At 37.6% G+C, this 19,103-nt stretch overlaps 4 protein-coding genes across 4 annotated transcripts; 2 read left to right on the top strand and 2 right to left on the bottom strand.

Moving 5' to 3' along the window:
• Positions 1-308: 308 nt before the first annotated feature.
• LOC128868287 (adenylyltransferase and sulfurtransferase MOCS3) lies at positions 309-1,893 on the bottom strand. Its single transcript, XM_054110195.1, has one exon. The coding sequence runs from the start codon at positions 1,790-1,792 to the stop codon at positions 443-445; it is 1,350 nt and encodes a 449-aa protein (XP_053966170.1). The 5' UTR covers positions 1,793-1,893; the 3' UTR covers positions 309-442.
• Positions 1,894-3,415: 1,522 nt separating this feature from the next.
• LOC128868288 (mitotic spindle assembly checkpoint protein MAD1) lies at positions 3,416-9,193 on the top strand. The gene is made up of 9 exons (XM_054110196.1): positions 3,416-3,764; positions 3,836-3,969; positions 4,032-4,379; positions 4,440-4,634; positions 4,823-5,212; positions 5,292-5,448; positions 7,963-8,360; positions 8,421-8,674; positions 8,783-9,193. Exons 1-9 carry the CDS (start codon positions 3,641-3,643, stop codon positions 8,991-8,993), a joined length of 2,211 nt encoding a protein of 736 aa, XP_053966171.1. The 5' UTR covers positions 3,416-3,640; the 3' UTR covers positions 8,994-9,193.
• Positions 9,194-12,491: 3,298 nt separating this feature from the next.
• On the bottom strand, positions 12,492-14,997 carry LOC128868289 (conserved oligomeric Golgi complex subunit 6). The gene is made up of 5 exons (XM_054110197.1): positions 14,760-14,997; positions 14,075-14,706; positions 13,798-14,018; positions 13,577-13,737; positions 12,492-13,515 (listed from the first exon to the last, which is right to left on the bottom strand). The coding sequence occupies exons 1-5, from the start codon at positions 14,847-14,849 to the stop codon at positions 12,733-12,735; spliced, it is 1,887 nt and encodes a 628-aa protein (XP_053966172.1). The 5' UTR covers positions 14,850-14,997; the 3' UTR covers positions 12,492-12,732.
• A 2,253-nt stretch (positions 14,998-17,250) lies between these two features.
• LOC128868291 (SAP30-binding protein) lies at positions 17,251-18,562 on the top strand. The gene is made up of 3 exons (XM_054110198.1): positions 17,251-17,474; positions 17,548-18,257; positions 18,315-18,562. Exons 1-3 carry the CDS (start codon positions 17,370-17,372, stop codon positions 18,442-18,444), a joined length of 945 nt encoding a protein of 314 aa, XP_053966173.1. The 5' UTR covers positions 17,251-17,369; the 3' UTR covers positions 18,445-18,562.
• Positions 18,563-19,103: the final 541 nt, after the last annotated feature.

The following is a 19,103-nucleotide window of genomic DNA, read 5'->3' on the forward strand; positions in this document are numbered from 1 at the left end:
GCCATGCAATCTTTTCTGAAAGTTCGTTCCGAAATTGCAGAATTTTTACCAAAAACAACATCTTATGAGCACCGATCAGAAATTATTGAATGACGTCAACAATGATCCAGTTTTGCTTAAAAATGGTCATAACTGCTGACATTGAAATCAAAGCCCAATCGTCCCAATGGAAGAATCCAGGAGAGCCAAGAGCCGATAGGCAAATTATCTACCAGATTATAATAAAAAAAATCATTCCTATTCGTAAAATATTTCTGTTTTGTATTATCATGTTAAGTTCTAAAGCTCTTAAAAGAGCACCCGATATATTCATATTATACATGCATATATTTATTTATTTCACATATGTAAAATATTTTAGTTACTATTTACACAATTAAAATTCTTTGAATTAAATAATTGTTAAATTTATAATCTATATACAATTTGCCCATTGTTCAGCTCAATATACTGGAAACTGCGTATCTGCCATATTATGCCAAGCAGAAAGACCACCGATGACATCCTTTATGTTATGTGAGGGATATACGCTTAAAATGTGCTGGCCTGCTAATTGCGAGTCGTTGCCACAGCGACAAATTAAAATTTTCGGCAATTTTTCATCTGAAAACTCTTTAGTAAAACGTTCTATAAAACTATTGTCTAATATTTTTTTCAGAGGTACATTAACAGCTGCAGGTAGACGACATATATCAAATTCATTAGGAGGTCGTACATCTATTAACAAATGTGGCTGTGACCTCATGTCGATGTACTCCAAAACGGTGATGCGATCGTCCCGCGACAACACTTCGAGATTTTGAATGTCGTCTGAGGCACGCATGCCACAGAAACGTTCATAGTCAATCAACTGAGTAATCGTAGGATTCTCTGAGCACACTTTGCAATCTGGACTGCGCCCGCGTAGCTTGAAATTTCTAAACGTGGTATTTACTCCATCGAACATAAGTAGCCTCCCGGCAAGTGTTTCACCCACTCCTGTAGCAACTTTTATTGCTTCTAAGGCTTGCATAGCACCGATTACGCCCGTGATAGCACCCAACACACCACTATCTCTGCAGTTTGTAACAGTTTCTGGTGCCGGTGGAATCGGAAAGAGGCATCTATAGCAAGGACATGAAATGCCATAATTGTAAATAGCTAATTGGCCGTCAAATTGTAAAGCACTGCCGAATACCAAAGGTTTATGTAGCAACACGCACGCATCATTGATCAAGTATCTTGTAACAACGTTATCTGTACAGTCCAAAACAACATCGTATTGTTTTATTATATCCATTGCATTTCTGCTATCCAACGCGAGTTTGTAGGTGGCAATTTGGCAATTTGGATTAATTTGTTCGAGAGCATATTTCGCCGATTTCACTTTCGACATACGAATTGTTGCTTCGGTGTGCAATATTTGACGATGTAAATTGCCTCGTTCTACTTGGTCGTAATCCACTAAGCCCAAACGGCCACATCCCGCTCCAATTAGGTACTGAGCAGCTGGGCAACCAAGACCGCCCATGCCTATAATAAGAAAAGAAGAGTTTTTGAGCTTTGTTTGTGCCGCAACTCCGAAACCAGGAAGTATAAGTTGGCGGCTGTAACGTGTAATTTCATCATTTGTTAGATCATTTACGCGTGGTGTGGTTTCTATATCGGCTTGACCGTCAGTTGCAGATGCACGTTGAGCTGATTGCAAATCATGAAGCTGCCGAGTCTTGATAGCCAATTTTCGGCGTAGATTTTGAATCTCTTCACTTAACTTTTTTATTTCACATCCAAAATCTTTCAGGCCAGTGGACATTTTAAAGCTAAATTAAGTCTTTAACAGGATTCACTATACACTTGACTTATTTCCAGCTACTACCACCTTATATGAATTTGCCTTAGCTAAAACCGTAGAATACTGTAAATAAAACAAAACGAAATAAAGACATTCATTGTCGCAATTACAATGAGTGCTGCCAGATTTATATTTCCATGCACATGTACAAATAGTAATATGGACTGCATGCAGACATAGCAATTTTAATTGCAATATATCGGCGATTACTCATTCGATGTTGCCCGTTGTGTTTACTCTCGGCAACTTCGTTACTTTGAATTGTTTTTGTTTTTAGTCTACGGTAAGTCTTAGCAAGTCGGTAAGCAAGACATATAATGGCTGACAGGTGTGCGGTGGAATTTGTTGAAAGCTTCTGCTACCTCTGCTGCACTATCACAACAGTCGGCGGAGCAGATGTCAACTACAGATTAAACAAAGCAAGAGCGGCGTTCGGGCGAATGCACACAGTAGTGGCGAGTGCACAAATCTCCAGTCACTCTAAACTGCGAATAATTGGCTCATGTGCTAAGTCCGTATTGTTGTACATAAGTAAAGTCTCTAACACAATCACACAATCTTTCGTCAACAAATGCCTCCGCATTATCTATAAAATATTCTGGCCGAACACCATTAGCAACGACGCGCTGTGGAGATCAACGAATGAGGAGCCCATCCTATGGAAAATCAAACACAGAAAGTGGCGGTGGATAACTTCGCATCGAAAACAACCAGATGGCTTCACGAAAATGGCATTGGACTGGAACCCGCAAGGGATCAAAGCTTACTTGGAGCAGGTCGATGTTGGGCAAGCTATCAGATACCGACATCAAATGGGATGGTGCAAAAACAACTGCCGAGAACCGTGTACGACGGAATAGTCGTGAGCTGAGTGAATGAGGATATAAAAAAAAATGATTTGAAAAGTCTATGAGAAGAATGAGATCATAAAGTTTTTTGCTGGAGTATGAACGCCTTGGCATTCGCTCCCTCTCCAAATCACTCTCTCGTCAACAACTTGTGAATTGGTGCAACAAAAAATACTGTGTCTTAACGTAATCTTAAAATATTTTTTTTTGCAATTCGCTTATATCCGAAATTTACAAAAAGTGCAAAGAATTTCGTTTTAAATTAAAGTATTTTTGGAGTGTGTCCCCCATTTGGACACTAAAACGCGAAGCCATAGGGGGAATTACTAAACCACACTCAAAATTTCCTTTGGTATTAATAAATATTATTTTACCAGTAGTCCAAACGCTTAAATTAAAACTTTTACACGCACTGTTACGTGAATGCACCTCGATAAATATTTATGTGATTCCATTAAAACGGGTTGATTTCTGTCCTAGCTCAAATTTATTGGCTAAAGCGTAGTTTAAACTTACACAATTTATGTAAACCACTTCTAATACATATTTTGTCAGCGGTTTTACGAACTCGTAGACTTATGAGGCTTTCGTAGTCTACAAGAAATTTTACCTGTCGGTACCCATAATAATAATTTCTTTTGACTGCTGTAAACAAATGTGTGCCATATGTCAGTGGGAACGCAGTGTTAAGCATGAAATGTCACGAATATTGATAAAAAAGAACTGTCAATTTTTATTAAACAACGCAGAATACAGAAGCAAGGCGTTTGACAAGTAAAAAGCGGCTTATTATTCTGTACCATTTCAGTACTAGGTTTTTTCTATATTTAATTACTTGAGTATTTGTGCTATTGGAAATTATAGAATTTAATTGCTACAAGAGAAAACGGTTTTTAGATAAAGAAAGTGGCAAATTAATCGCTTAAACAAATTGCATAAAAGAGCTCTTCCGGTTAACAAAATGGAGAATATTAAGACCAATTTTGATAAAATAATGGAAAAATTCAATGATAGTATGACTTATTCTGCTCCGAAAAAGCTGAGTTTTGAATACTTAAACGATTCCTTCGCTGATTCTGCTTCATGTAAGTAAATTTAAAATGAAAAGGATGCAATACTTAATGCCAAACGTCACTAAATTGAGACCTCATTTCAGTACCTAAGAAACGTCGCCATGAGAATTCCAATCTTAGTTGCGACAACGAAAGCAATGCATCTATAAGTACTACACCATCAAGCCCTTGGGAAACACGGCGAATTAAAGCCGATTTGATCGAAGCTAAGTCTCGCGTAAGTTTGTGTGCTTCAAGAGATTTGCTTTAATAATACAGAACTTAATATTTTCATTGCAGATTTCCAAGTTGAAGCTGGAAATCGAGCGCCAGCACAAGCTACGTGCAGAAGTAGAAACTCTTTATGAGAGCAAAGTGACTGAGCTGAAGAAGCAGTGTGATTTTTCCGCTAATAAAGTGCAGGACGTAGAAAAGCATTTGCAAGTGGTGCGCAAACGTGAGCAGGGTGCCAAACAAGAGCTTATACGCACTCAGCGGGAATTGACACAACAAAAGCACCGTTACGAAGAAGAAATACATACATTACAACGTACTAAGTTGGAGATTGAGGATCATTCGCGCCAAATGCAAAACAGCATGGAGAATGAGATAAGTGAATACCGACGACACACAGACAAACTGGAAATGGTAAGTTTTAATGGACTCCTTGTGGTATACATTTGTCTTGATAATTGCGTATACTTATAGGAATTGGAATTAATAACAGATGAAATGGCAAATTTAAAAAGCGTACTAAAAGAGTATAAATTGCATGCAAATTCGTATGAGGCACTTAAAATTGAGCATGAAAAAGATCAGCAAGAATTAGAAACGGCAAATTCTCGCATTAAAGAATTAGAATACCAAATAGCTTCGTATGAAGATTGGAAGGAAATAACCAAGGTAAAATTATGCATTCAACTTTACGCTGGTGTTGCCAATTACATTAGCGACATATTCCTATAATCATTTTATATCACACTATTACACGCCAACCATAGAAATAGAGACACTCACTACTGCTACAACAACAACAACAACAACAACACTCACTACACATTTTTATTTTATTTTGTTATCTATACTCGTAGAAATCTCAAACTCGTTTGCTAAGTATACCAGATATGGATAAAGAGCTCGAGCGTTTGCGCACGAATAATAAAAATCTGCAGGAATTACTGGGAAACAAATTGCTACTGGAGGAACAAGTGCATGACCTTAAGGGCCGTTTAGCGCGGGAAGAGGGTGGACGCAATGAAGCAGTGGCTTTGCAAGTAAAACTTTCGCATATGGAACAAGAGCTAAAAGAATGGGTGAAGGTGGCACAGGACCATTGTCTTGCCAACATGTTGGTCAGCCCGATGGCCTTGCGTTCGCGCATTGAACAGTTACTCCAAAATGATATAATCATGATAAGTGAAAAGCGGAGCACACAGTCGGAGACGAAGACTATGAAATGTGAATTACTGGATTACAAACAGGTTTGTTAGAAAAACAAAAACGTCAACAAATTATAAAATCTAAAGGGCACGTCCGAAATTATATGTTTCAATCTTTTAGAAATGTGAAATTTATGTTAAGAACATAGAGGAACTTAACGTGGCACTAAAAAGGCACAAGAACTTCAAAGAACGCATACAACGCAAATTGTTTTTGGTTTCCAAGGAACGCGATTGTTACAAGCAGCTGCTGGAGAATTTCGAAAAGGATCTTACATGTAAGCATATGCGTCTTAATACAGTGCACTCGCGATAACTCGAACTAATTAAAACAGGCGCTGTTCGATTTATCGAATTTGTTCGACTTATCAATTGAGTGTGCTATGTTAAAAAAACAGTCATCGATATCGATTTTTCGATCGATTGTTGAAAATGGAAGCCAGTAGAAAATTTCTGTAGCATAGTTTCGTTATACGAATTACATTTTGGTCCATTGGCTGGATCAATGGTGTCACATTCGGCGGCATAAACATAGTTAAAATTAAACCATCCTCGGACTTTAATTCGATTTCGTTGGGATGTGATGGGGCATTATCAATTAGAAGAAGAGCCTTCTCAGGTAGTCCCCATCTTTCAAATTGTTTCTTACCTAATTATTAAAGTCATTTAACTTGGTTAAAAAAATTGTTTTAATGAATCTGGATTTTACCTGCGGCACGAACGAATTATGAAACCAGTCTTTGAAAATCGCCGAAGTCATCCAGGCTGATTTGGAATTTTTGTACTCCACAGTTAAAATTTTTGAAAACACGAGGATTTCTTGCTTTGTCAATAACGAGAAGTTTAAGCTTATGGTTGCCGGTAGCGTTAGTGCAAGCCATAAATTGCCTTATCTTTCTTTTTTATAAGACTTATGGTGGACTTGGCTACCCCATATTCCTTCGCTAGAGAAGTAACACTACGTCCACGTTTAATTTTGTTAAGGACTTCAGCCCTCTCTTTTAATGTTAAACACTTCAACCTTTTACGATCCATTACTCACGTGCACTGATATACTACAAATGACAAATTTAAAGCAATTTGGTCAATGCAAGATGTTGTTCCCAGAAAACTAACGGGATATTAACGCCGAAATATTCATATGGACAATACACTAGTATACATATAATTTATATACATATACTATTACATATGTATCTATGTACAAAATGTACATGTTTGAAAAGAATGTGTGTACAAATAAATTTGTTTTTTTGTTCGAGTTATAGCGCTTTTTTATTGTTCGAGTTACAAAGAAGTCAATAGGGGAAAAAATGTGTTCGAGTTAGCACGTCGTTCGACTTAGCGGCTATTCGAGTTACCGCGAGTGCACTGTATATAGAAATTTTGCGGTTTTTTCGTGTAAGCTGATAAATTTGCTTTCAAGCCAATTAAAAGCAAATCGCAAGATTTTTTTTCGTTAGGTGGCGCTGTGGTCGAAATAACTCTAGGAATCGCTTCGCTTTGATTCAAATTCAAAACAGATTTTAGATGCAGGAAGATAAATATTTTAACTTAAAATTGATTGAATCACAGCGAAGCTACCGAATCACTGTAGTGTATTTCAAGCTGGATTTCTGGCTATCAGGGAAGGCCCGCTAGCCCTAAATAAAAGTGTTCTCACCACAAGAGATATAAATATATATTCTGATAGCCAATCGGCCCTGAAAGCTTTACAATAGCCTAATATTAACTCGAAGACACTAAAAGAATGTATCGACGTTTTGACAGAACTATCACAGTACTTTGTAATAAACCTGCTCTGGGTGCCGAATCACAGAGACATTGTGGACAACTGCAAAGCAGATGAACTAGCGAGATTGGGTACCACAATACCGATCCAACTAGACAAAGTGAACATACATATGCCTTTATCAACTTTTAAGATGCTTATAGACAAACGCACTATCAGAGCTGCCAACAGACTATGGACTCAGTGCTTGACCCGTGACCTGACAAATAGAATGACGTGGTCAGAATGGAATATGGGCCGCACAAACCGACTGTTGAAACTGAACAGGAAGAACACAGAACGTAGATTTTCTGGATACTGCAGCAGGTTAAACTCCTACTTATTCAGAATTGACCCCGACATACTAAACATATGTCCGGCATGTGAAGGCACCCAGCACGACACTAACCATCTTTTCACATGCCCCATCAAACCCACTCATCTAACACCGCTCTCCCTCTGGACCCAACCTGTCGAAACAGCAAGTTTCCTGGGCCTACCGTTAGATGAGCTAGATGATGACGACCGGTGATTACACTACACTGACAGGACAAAGTTACTGCTACAGCAACAACATGATAAATCTTCTTGGGGTCCTAACAGGGCATTGTCTGATTGGCAGGCATGCCTGTAGATTGGGAGCACGCTGTAACGACTATTGCAGAAGCTGTAAAGACATTGAAGAAGAAGAGACTATAGAACACTTTCTTTGCGGGTACATAGCTCTGGATAGGAGAAGGTTCAATATTTTAGGAAAAAGTTCCCTGAATAACTTGGCAGAAGTAGCCAATATAAAAATAACAAGTCTTGTTAGATTTATTAAAACCACAGGTGGGTTCATTGAGGACAATGTAGAATGAGAAGAGGGGACAGCCCTGGTGGTATCACAATGGGCCTACAGCAGGCCTAGGTGCGTCAACTGACAGCCACCATACCTACCTACCTACAGCGAAGCGTGTGCGCGTTTGCTATTTTCTTATACAAAACTAAATGATTCAAATAATTCACTCAATACTTTCAGTCTCCAATGCCAACGTGGCAGCTGATATCGGGAATGGCGATGTGCAATTGCGTTCACGTCTAGACATGCTCGAGAAGACACTAATAGGCTACAAAGATATGTGCAGCAATTTGGAAAAAGAGTTGACGAACGCCAAACAATTGCCCGTCGCCGATCAGACAATTGAAAATGTCATAAGCACCGAGGCCTATGAGCACATAAGAAAAGAGTTGGACACGATGAGATTGGAAAATGAGCGCTTGCGTCGCCGCAAAGAGGAGTTAGAATTAGAGCTGGAACATCGTTGCTTGAAAGGCGACTTTAGTGTGGGAAAATATAAAATTGTGCATTTGACGAAAAATCCAGCAGCCGATGCTTACAAAAATTCCGAAAATCTAATTGAAAAATTACAAGCAGAGGTATGTAAAGCATACATATTTACACATATATTTCAAATAATCAGTTGTTTTAATGATCAGATTGAACGCTTAAAGCGGCGCAATAAAAAATTGGAAGAGGATAATGAGGTGACGCAAGCACGACTCAACGAAACGACGAACATGACAATAAATATCAAAGAAATGAATCAATTGCGTGCCGAGCTCGAGTCTACCAATTCAAAAATGAAGAAAATGAAAGAATGCTACAAGTCAGCAAGCATGGAATTTCGGGAAGTTTGCTATTTGTTGTTTGGCTATCGAATCGATCGATTGGGATTAAATACAAATTACAAGTGAGTTACGCTTACGTCATTGCTAGCTTGGAACCCAGTCCAAGTGCTATTATTTGTTTATTATAATCTTATCATTTTATTTCATATATATTTTCTGTCATAATTTAGGCTATCCAGTATGTATGCGGAAAGTCCAGACGACTATTTAAATTTCCGTTTGAATGAATCGAATCATGCATTGGATATGCTTGAGACGCCCTATTCGGCCACACTAAAACCGCTAATAGAAAGTCAATTGGTTGGAAATAAATCCTTACCCGCATTTTTGAGCACCTTGACGCTTGAACTTTTCCAACGTTCCACCGTAACTATGTCGTAAACCGGATATTTTGTAGCCATTAATACTTTTCATCAAACAAAAACAAAAAGTCACCAAGGCGCCGTGTTTTAATGGGGGCCATGTTCGCCGATAATAAATTTAAGGTTTTTCATTTTCCGTCTTCTTTTGTAATGCATATAAAGATGTATTTAATAATAATAAGTTGTTTGGCTGAGGCCGAGCTAATTGGTTGAGTGCAATTACATTTTTTCGTGTCATCTTGCTTCCATATACAATAAAATCAACATTTTTATGTAATCTAGTAGATGTGAGCAAGAAAGAGGTTAAGTTAAATCCAAGACAGTGAGAGACATCCTGCGAAAACTGTGCCTTAACAACTTTTAACCCTCCATTGGACACCTTTTTTTAAAACCTGCGGTTGAGCAGCCGGCGCTTTTTTTCGTCCTGTTCGAGGATACTTTTTAAAAGGCCATAACCAAAAATTGATGGAAAATTAAATTTTACGAAGCAACCCCGAAGCTTAAGTTGTTAGCTAGAATAGAAATACTTAGTACTGCCATATATTCTGTGACATTTTTTTTTTTTGTATCTATATATATATATATATACATGTATGGGGAATGTTGTGGCTGCTACAACAACAACCAGATCTATGTCAAGTCTATTTGGACATGAAACCCTTCCGTCGCTCAACTAATCATTTTTTGACAAGGCTCTTGAAGAAAATTAGACTCGACAGATGCTAGCAGCTTCTTCGGTGGCGCGCGGTTAACGGCCATGAAAATATTCTTTTCACAGATGAAACAATTTTCACTGCTGAAGAAGTTTTTAATAAGCAAAACATCAAAATCGATGCTTAACCTTCTAAATACACAAAAAATTGTGTTCCAAATGCTCAGCGTGCCCACCATCCAGCCCCCCGTAATGCTTTGGTGGGCAGTGGGCAGTGGGTTAAGACCGGGGCAAAAGTGTATCAGAAGACGTGGTGAAGCAGTTGAGCAGTACTCTCTTCAATGAAGAGCGTTGGATCCTACAGCAAGATTCCGCTACAGCTCATAAAGCAAAAACTACCCAGCAGTGGCTAAAACAGAATATTCCTGGGTTCAAAGCCGCAGAAGATTGGCCGTCTGGAAGTTCAGATCTGAATCCATTGTATTAGAGCTTGTGGTTAGAATTGGAGAACATGGCCTGGCCTTTCGAAGACCTCACAGAAATTTGGAGCATCTCATACAATCTTTGTTTCGAACAGCGACGTTTGAGGGCTTGTGTAAAAGCAAATGGTGAACATTTCGAATGAAAATTACAATTTTTGTTTTAAATATTTACATGATTAAAAAAAAACTAGCTTCATTAAGAAAAGTATTATAAATTCATGTCTATAACAGACTTAATAAGTAACAGAACTTATGGCAGGGCTAAGTATATGCAAAGCTATGGCGGGTTGGTGCGTGATTACCATTCGGAATTCACAGAGAGAACGTTGGTTCGAATCTCAGTGAAAGACCAAAAATGAAGAAAGTTTTTTTCTTATAGCGGTCTCCCCTCGGCAGCTCGAGTGTATTTCTGCCATGAAGAAGCTCCTCATAAAAAATATCTGCCGTTCGGAGTCGGCTTGAAACTGTAAATCCCTCCATTTGTGGAACAACATCAAGACGCATGCCACAAATAGGAGGAGGAAGAGCCCGGCTAAACCCCCAAAAAGGGTGTACGCGCCAATTATATATATACAGTAGGTTCTGTTTTTATGCGGTAGATACGTTCCGCAAGAAACAGCATAAAAAAAATTACTAGTTTTATAGTAAAACTATAGATACGTTTCAAAAGTGCTAAAACCGCATAAATCTGAAATAATGTAATAAAATCGCATAAAAAAGGGCACTAGTCCCATATTATAACTATAGATACGTTCCGCATGAATCTGAAATAATTAAATAAAATCGCATAAACAAAATATTGTATTTTTGAAAATTATATCTTTATTTAAGAAACGTCAGAAATAGAATCAGACAATACCCACATGTTGCGCGTTCGTTTAGGATTTGGCGTAAAATCACTTTCGTCACTTGAGGAAATGTACACGTCTGATCTGGATGGTAATGCAGGCGGTTCCATACTTGTAGGGTTAGCATTTCTGATGTAATCTGTGATGAGTTTTTGCTTAGCTGGTTTAGAATCTTGTTTATATGTATAATTCCCGATTGGTTGACATGCATTTTGTAATTTAAAAAAAACCGCACTATTTCAAAACCGCATAAAAAAAAGCCGCATAAAAACAGAACCTACTGTATAAGTATATCCAAAAATCGATACAAAATTTAATTGGACGAAGCTTCCTGAAAGCTCAAATCTTTAGCTATAATAGAAATATGTTAAATTCACGTCCAAAAACGAAAAAGCTAGTCTGGCCAGACTCGGGTGCCCAACGGAGGGTTGACATTTAAAACACGTTTTCATGTCTCAAATATTTTCCTTTATATATAATATAATTAGCACCACTTAATGCCCACCATTCCCAAGACAGGCGATGTTAGTATACCGGAACGTTCACGGCATGTCGGTTCTACGTTACCGGAACGACCCGGATTTATATTAGGCCAAGGACTGTCACTCCAGCAGCATTCCCCATACATGTTTATGCTGCTACAACAACAACAACACTAACCACCTTTTCACATGCTCTACCAAATCCACTCATCTAACACCCCTCTCTCTCTGGGCCCAACCTGTCGAAACAGCAAGTTTCCTGGGCCTACCATTAGATGAGCTAGACGAAGACGACCGGTGATTACACTACACAGACAGGGCAAAGTTACTGCTATAACAACAACAAACCCCATTTTTATATTGGACCAATAACTGTCGTTTCTGCAAGTTTCTCCAAAAATGCTTTAAGAATGCTAAAATGTTGAATGATGCTGCAACAACACAAACACTTTCTTCAATTTCATTCGTACAAATATAAACAATCCTTTCTTTTTATCGCGCAAAACAAAAGTTCCGTTACGAGATAAAAATGTTATAAATAGATATTCGCACGTCACAAGCTACCAAAAATAAGAAACTGAGTGCACTTTAACAAAGAATTCGTTAAAAGATTACTTTAACTTAGTCACCGCACTGTTATGTACTTACGAGATCATTCAAAACAAATTATTTCTCTCGGCCCCTCACTTTTACATTTAATTGATTAGAATAAAAAGTGAATTTTTCTAGTTTCTAGTTTCTGATTTCTGTGTGTTTATCTTGTTTTCTGTGTAATGATAAGAACGCGTCGCGAAATCGATAAATTCTCGAGTGCGCTATGGACCGGCGGTGGGTGACAATGTACCAATTATACTACTAGTTATTACAGCTCCGTCTGCCGCAGCCTCTTTATTTTGCCAACAGCGCTAGCTCTTTTGCTTTCGGCTACGTTTCGTCATATAATTCCGTTTGCGCTATTGTTGTGCAGATTAGCTCACAGCAAATACAATAACAGAGCGACACGAGCATACGTACAAGATTTGAGCAAGAAATTAGGAAATCGTACACTCAATATTTAAAGCTTGATAAAACTGCGACCGATATGGAGGCGCGTACCCATTAACATGTATATATTTATATGTATGTGTGTGTGTATACATGTACAAAAGCGTAGAGTCTGATGGTAAATAGCTTTGACAATGATGTTAGTTATTCGCAGAACAACCGACATTCACCGCCTTACAACAATGACTGTGTCAACTACTAAACTTAATTTTTAAACAATGAATATAATTATTGGAATATATATACTACCCTAAACTGCCAATATTTTGCTAACCTGCTCCGGCGTTTTACTAAAGACTGTTTCCGGATTCTCGAAACCATTCGCCGGATCGTGCACGCGCTCGTATATTTGTTTGTATATTGCAACAATAACATTGAAAGAACGCTTCTGCACAGCATTACGATGCGAGCTGGACATTAGCAACTGTACTTGTGGCAGCAACAACATTTCGGGCATTTCTAAAAAGGCCTCCATTTTATTCATAAATATTTTCAGCAAATTTGCCTCAATCTTCGTTTGGTTGTTTTGCAGTATTGTGTAGATGGGACCTAGATTAAGATTAGCCACCAAAGATGATGCTTGTTCAGAAATAAGCGTATCGATTTGCGCATCGGACTGTGCCTGCAATCGCTCCACACGCTCGTCCATGTATTCGTATACCGTCAGCGAGCTTTGCATGTGGTAGAGACAGTTTAGTAGATAAACCGCCATATCGATTGTAGGTAAGTGGGATGCAGATTCTTGTACTGATTGCAACAGAGGATCGATAACACAAGACACGATCTTTGTAATATCTGTTTGTCGTCCATCGACCATGGTTGCTACTGATAGTATTTCTTTGAGCATATTCAAAAGACGACCCACACTCGGCGGTGGCACTAAGTCGCGCTGTGGCGGTTCAAGTCCTAAATTAGCGCTGGCCGGACGTTGTAAAATGCTGCGCACTTGATTTGACAACGAATTTAGGTAAATCTCTTCGCTAGATTTTTGTAAATCAATCAGTGTTTGTTCAAGTGCACCGCCCTTAACAACCTAAAATATATATGAAAATACAATTTACACATATTTTGTATGTAATTCAGTGCAATATAACCTGTTTGATGATTTGCTGGTAGAAGCGTAGTAAGTTAGATATGGCGAATAAGACGATGGTATCCTTTTCTGAAGTCAATATTGTTTCCACGCGCACCTTCAGAGGATGGCAAACTCCATCCGCAATATAGGCTAGTGCAGTTTGTGTTTGATCCGACAAATCTGTAATAAAAATCGAAAGAGAATGTGCGGCTGGCCAATGTGCTATTTAAGTGCATCTACCATTTTTATCGCATTTTTTTAGTAGCATCGATAAGTTTTCCTTTTCACTTGGAATTGCTTGATGCAACCAAGCGAACATGTCGCCGATGTAACGTTTTGGGTCATGAGCATGCATTTCAATAGGTTTTGAATTGCCATTGGCCCCGCCCTCCGTCAATGCCTCAATAAAAAGGCGCACTAGTACGGCCCGCCTCGCAATCGCGTACTCGTCAATTACATACCTATAGAGCAGCAATATATTTGGTATTTAACATTTTATTAAACAACTTCAACATACTTGAATAGAACTGGTCGATCCTGTAGTCGGCTCATTGCTTCAATCACTAAAGATCCAATTTCGTTATTTTCCAAGTTTCGACAATGATTTTGTGTCCACCTGTAAAGCCGTTCAAATGCACCCTCCTGATGCAGTGTCATCTCTTCCATTATTTCTAAAGCGGCAGTCTGGTAGCCACATTGCATTAGTACGCGACAGTCGGCATGAATGCTTTGCACTCGGTTAAGAACAGTAAAAAATTCCGGCACAATTTGTGCATCTTTTGTGGTGCCATATAAGATTTGATGCTCGGGCACAGTGAGCTGAAATCGCGCCAAGAAAGCTTCAGCGATCTGCTGGTCTACCTGAAGACGTTCTCGCTCGGTCTGCAGCGAATTGGTTTGCGTAATCAGGTCATGCGTCAATGCTTTTGAAGATTCCAAATTAGACTTCATAGTCTGTACTGATTTTGCCATAGTATCCAGATCTTCACAAACTGCATCAAGGGTATTTTTCACTTCCCGGAAAGCGTTGAGGAAGCTGTCGTTTATGCGTACCGTACGCCGCTCAATTTCGCTGCGTAGATTTCGACGATTTTGCAAAGTGTTTTCCGTAAAAAAGTTAGAAAGATTATTAAGTGCGTCCAGTGTATCCTGGGAGATCAAGAAATGTTTATTTAGTTAATGGAATTTAAGAAAATTCATACTTTATCCCCTTCCAATCTGGTTTCCAGAATCTTGTTCACACGTTTTTGAATTCGATCCTCAATCTTAGATTCTTCAATGGAAATATTCATATTGTTTTCTAAATATTTTTTCCTCTGGACAAATAGAAATAATTGCAGAAAACGCCAACGTCAATAAAATAATAAATTCACCAACTGCAGTTGAAACAAAAACCGAACAGCTGTTTCCAGCGCTTCCGAAACTAGTGCGAAAAGCTTAATTTTTATGCAAAAGATTTGTAGTGCTCACACTCACCAACATAAACGTACGCCCGTATGCCTGTATCAATTGGCACAATAAAACATCAATCTACGATACTACGGAACGAAACGGTGGTGAGATAATTCGATAATTCTGCAAAAATGTGCACAATTACGCTAATTTAAATAAAATTTCATTAAAATGTATGTATATTTAATTACTCTTAACTTGAAATACCGCTTTGTCTGCACTTTGAAAAAACCTGTATTGCTAAGGAAATTATTTTTTGTTTATGGTAAGTTAATATTAAAATTAGAGGTATATATTAATTTTACTAATTATATAATATACATATGTATATGTGCATTAATGGAACACATTTTATTAATTAAAAGCACTTAAATAAGTATTTTCCATTCTCTATTTATTAATCTAATTTGTTTTTCAAATATTGGAAATTGAGTTAAATTTAAATTTAAAAAAAAACAGAGGTGTCACGTTAGAACAGTCGCTTATGCAGTATTTTGTTTTTGTTTTGTATTCTCAAGTAACACTCGTATTCGTATTTTTACGTGCCAAGGTGCCACCAATTATAATATATTATATAACACCGGTTAAAAGCTAATTTGCTTATTTTTGTCAAGCCACTATGGAAGAAGACCCCGAAAGGGGCAAAAGTAACTACTTCGCCAACTTAGGCGAAGAACCAAAAACTAAACGAAACGCCTACAATTTAAGCAACCACTATGACTTTTCAGCGCTAAAAACTATCAAACTCGTAGGTACCCAACAAAACTTAACATGCCCAAAATTCTTATTAATAAAAAGCAAAACCGACAAATCTATTAAAACAAACCTACAATATTTTCGCAGTCAGCAAAGCACTAGAATCGATAACAACAGAAAAACCTTTAGAAATATCATTCAGTAAAGAAGTAGACTTACTTATTCTAGTTAAAACTCAACAACAGGCGAATAAATACCTTAAAGCAACACAATCATTAAATATTTGCAATATATCTGTCTCTCTTCACCCAACGCTCAATATCTCAAAAGGTGTAATATACTCTGGAGTATTAAAAGACTTAAGCGAAGATGAAATCGTAGAAGGTTTGAAACAGCAAGACGCAGTAGAATGCACAAAAATTACAAAATACATAGAGGGGAAACTCACCAACACCCCTCTGCACATCGTTTCTTTCAGCACCTATACCCCACCAAAAGAAGAGAACGTAGAATGGCTTAAAATAAAAGTTGAGCCATATTTCCTTTTAATTTTTTCTGAACCCTTAAGAGACCACAAACAAAAATAAAAATTTATGGCACGAATTCGCCACTGCTCAGCTGTTCGTTCGTTTCTTTTTTTCATTAACGAAATTTGTTGTAACCAAGGCACATTAAACAGGTAGCAGCAGTAGAGCAAGAACAACAAAAGTAATGTATTTAGCTTTTGGTATTGATCCGTAGAATGTCAAAATCTAAGAACAAAGAATGACAGTTTAGAGTAACTTAAACGAAATTTGACAATTTAGACACCAAATCAACTGAAAAGGCTACCAACTTTTAGTCGAAGGTTCGATAACATGCGTACACTACAGACTTTTTAGCCGGTCACCTTATCACACATATACAGGTATACCCATAAAGATTGTAATTTTTGGCAAAGGGCGTTATAAAAAGTTTTATGTAGATTACTTTTGAACCATATGTAAAGCGTTGAGCGATTTTTTCGTTATGTTGTAAAATATGTATTAATCAATATGCACATAAAAATGGGTAATTTTTTTAAATTTATTATTAGTAAACCTGAAATGTCACTGCCACTTACTTGAAATCTCAATTACAAACTTGTTAACAAAAACTGAAAAAAGATCACCATTCTATAAAAAACACTTAAAAGAAAATGTCGATAAAAACATAAAGAAAAAATGTTTACTTTATTTTTGAAACTCGACAATTGACTTTAATCAGTACAGAAAATAAACAAATCTTATGTGCAAATATATGCATAAGCAGATATATGTCTGCACGATTTATTCCATATTCTAGTATTTATGTTCACTTTCGAAAATATTTCTTCTTCTTTTTTTTCTTTATTTGTTGTACGACGTAGAATTTCAATGGTTTACGTGCTCTTTATATGGCGAGAGGCGTTCTGGGCATTGTTCGTCAATAATCGCCATATAATACTCGGATCTGGTAGCACTAGTGTGTACCTGTACACAAAGCTCAGCATTATTCAAACTTTGTTGTGTAGCAGCTGATCTTATAATTTGCATTTTTGTATTCTTTCATTCTTGGCATAGACATCAATATTGTAGCAATTTATGCTATTCAATTTTAAAGCATTTCATACATAATAAAGTATTGACCATTGGTAGTAGTGAAATATGAGTAAAGCTTTGCAAAGTTTGACGGCTCAGTATACAGATTCTGAAAATGAAGGTGAACCAGAAGATCTCAGTCCCGATTCTTCAAACTCACAAACATCCCAGGTTTTGTACCCTATGCTTACTGGTTTTACTATTTATTTTAAATCACTCTTTTTTGTTTTATGGTTGGTTGCAGGCCATAATTCCAAAACCACCCAGCCCAAAAGGAAGCCCTGAAAAAACGCCCAACGAAAGAGTAAAGAAACGAAGAAAACGTAAGAAGTCTGTGCGCCGCTTGGTTAGCTACCAAGATGACACAGTTATATCCGATGGCGACGAAGAAGAAAGTGCATTATCGAATTCAAATGATGAATCTGAATCGGAGGGCGAGGAAGAAGGCGTTAGCGCTCACAGTAATGAATTAACTTCAAGGGATACGAGTAGCAGTGTACAGATGGAAGTCGATGAGAACGTTGAAGTAGTGAATGAAAGTAAATCGCCAAAAAAAGTTGATAAACTGAGTAAATATGCTCATTATGGATTTTCGCTACCACCGGAGCCTAAAGGCAAACCCTCGGCTGAGTTAATTGATAAAATTAAGCATTTGTATGGGAAAATGGAAACAAGCAATATGAATATGAATCAGATTATAGAAGGTCGCAAAGATTTTCGCAATCCAAGTATTTATGAAAAACTAATACAATATTGTGATATAAATGAATTTGGCACCAACTACCCGCCTGAAATCTATGATCCTCTACAATGGGGAGCTGAAAGCTATTATGAAGAATTGGCCCGCATTCAGAAAAATGAAATGCTCAAACGTCAAAAAGAACGAAAGGATACAGATAAAATTGAACAAGCAACAGCATTGGCACGTAAAGTTGAGGAAGAAGCCAAGAAAAGGTAAATAAGGGAATTTGTAGTAAACAAAATTAATAACTTGTCTAATTTAATTTTTAGAAAATCCAAATGGGATCAGCCGGCTGCTGCAGTTAAACCCGTGCCGCCGACACTAACCACCACAGTTACGGGTACCAAAGGAACAGTTATATCGGCATTCGGTTCCTTGCCAAAGAAACCTGCGGCTTAGTGGATATTTGGCTGAAATATTTTAGTAGCGTAATGTAAGAAATTATGACACGATAATAAATTCGTCACGAAAGTAAAAATAATATAACTATTCAAATAATGGGAAGATTACGCTGTCGGCTTCGATATATAACAAAAAAATCTGTATTTAAAAAAAAAATTGTATCTTTTCACTAGCGAAAATATCACCGGACACAAACTTATCCGTACTCAAATTCACGGATAACCTTAAAATAATGATATCAGGCAAAGCCTTAGAACTAGAGCGCAATATGGTACTTAATCTCCATTTCCTTTGACCACGATTCTGTTTGGTCACTTTGTTTGGTCATTATACTATTGACTTAAAACATTGTTTTTTTTCTATCAAGTTTTTGGAAATACTGTTATGGGGACATCCCTTAATTCAGCTTGGTCGGAACATGGTAAAAAAATTTAGAATGTAGATATCCGGCTCTTAGAGAATTTGAAAGAATCAGCTGATGGGCTGACGTAACCGGGACCACGGCAGCGGTTCGTTTACGAAAAAACAAAGATTGTGTTGGTGATATACGAAGGAAATTATCACAGCAATCACTCACGTTACTTCGTTGCCGTCTGAAAAACGACTAATTTAACGAGCGTTAACGGGCACGAAGCAACATAAGCGAAAGCTGTGTT

The sequence above is a fragment of the Anastrepha ludens genome, chromosome 6 (assembly GCF_028408465.1).
Source record: "Anastrepha ludens isolate Willacy chromosome 6, idAnaLude1.1, whole genome shotgun sequence".
NCBI classification, from domain to species: domain Eukaryota; kingdom Metazoa; phylum Arthropoda; class Insecta; order Diptera; family Tephritidae; genus Anastrepha; species Anastrepha ludens.

Coding starts and splice junctions, on each gene's coding strand:
- LOC128868287 (XM_054110195.1), bottom strand. CDS start 1,792: ATGTCCACTGGCCTGAAAGATTTTGGATGTGAAATAAAAAAGTTAAGT.
- LOC128868289 (XM_054110197.1), bottom strand. CDS start 14,849: ATGAATATTTCCATTGAAGAATCTAAGATTGAGGATCGAATTCAAAAA. Junction 14,707..14,759: donor CCAGATTGGAAGGGGATAAA/GTATGAATTTTC, acceptor TTGATCTCCCAG/GATACACTGGACGCACTTAA. Junction 13,516..13,576: donor ACCAGCAAATCATCAAACAG/GTTATATTGCAC, acceptor TATATATTTTAG/GTTGTTAAGGGCGGTGCACT.
- LOC128868288 (XM_054110196.1), top strand. CDS start 3,641: ATGGAGAATATTAAGACCAATTTTGATAAAATAATGGAAAAATTCAAT. Junction 8,361..8,420: donor TTGAAAAATTACAAGCAGAG/GTATGTAAAGCA, acceptor TTTAATGATCAG/ATTGAACGCTTAAAGCGGCG. Junction 8,675..8,782: donor GGATTAAATACAAATTACAA/GTGAGTTACGCT, acceptor GTCATAATTTAG/GCTATCCAGTATGTATGCGG.
- LOC128868291 (XM_054110198.1), top strand. CDS start 17,370: ATGAGTAAAGCTTTGCAAAGTTTGACGGCTCAGTATACAGATTCTGAA. Junction 17,475..17,547: donor CAAACTCACAAACATCCCAG/GTTTTGTACCCT, acceptor GGTTGGTTGCAG/GCCATAATTCCAAAACCACC. Junction 18,258..18,314: donor GAGGAAGAAGCCAAGAAAAG/GTAAATAAGGGA, acceptor TTTAATTTTTAG/AAAATCCAAATGGGATCAGC.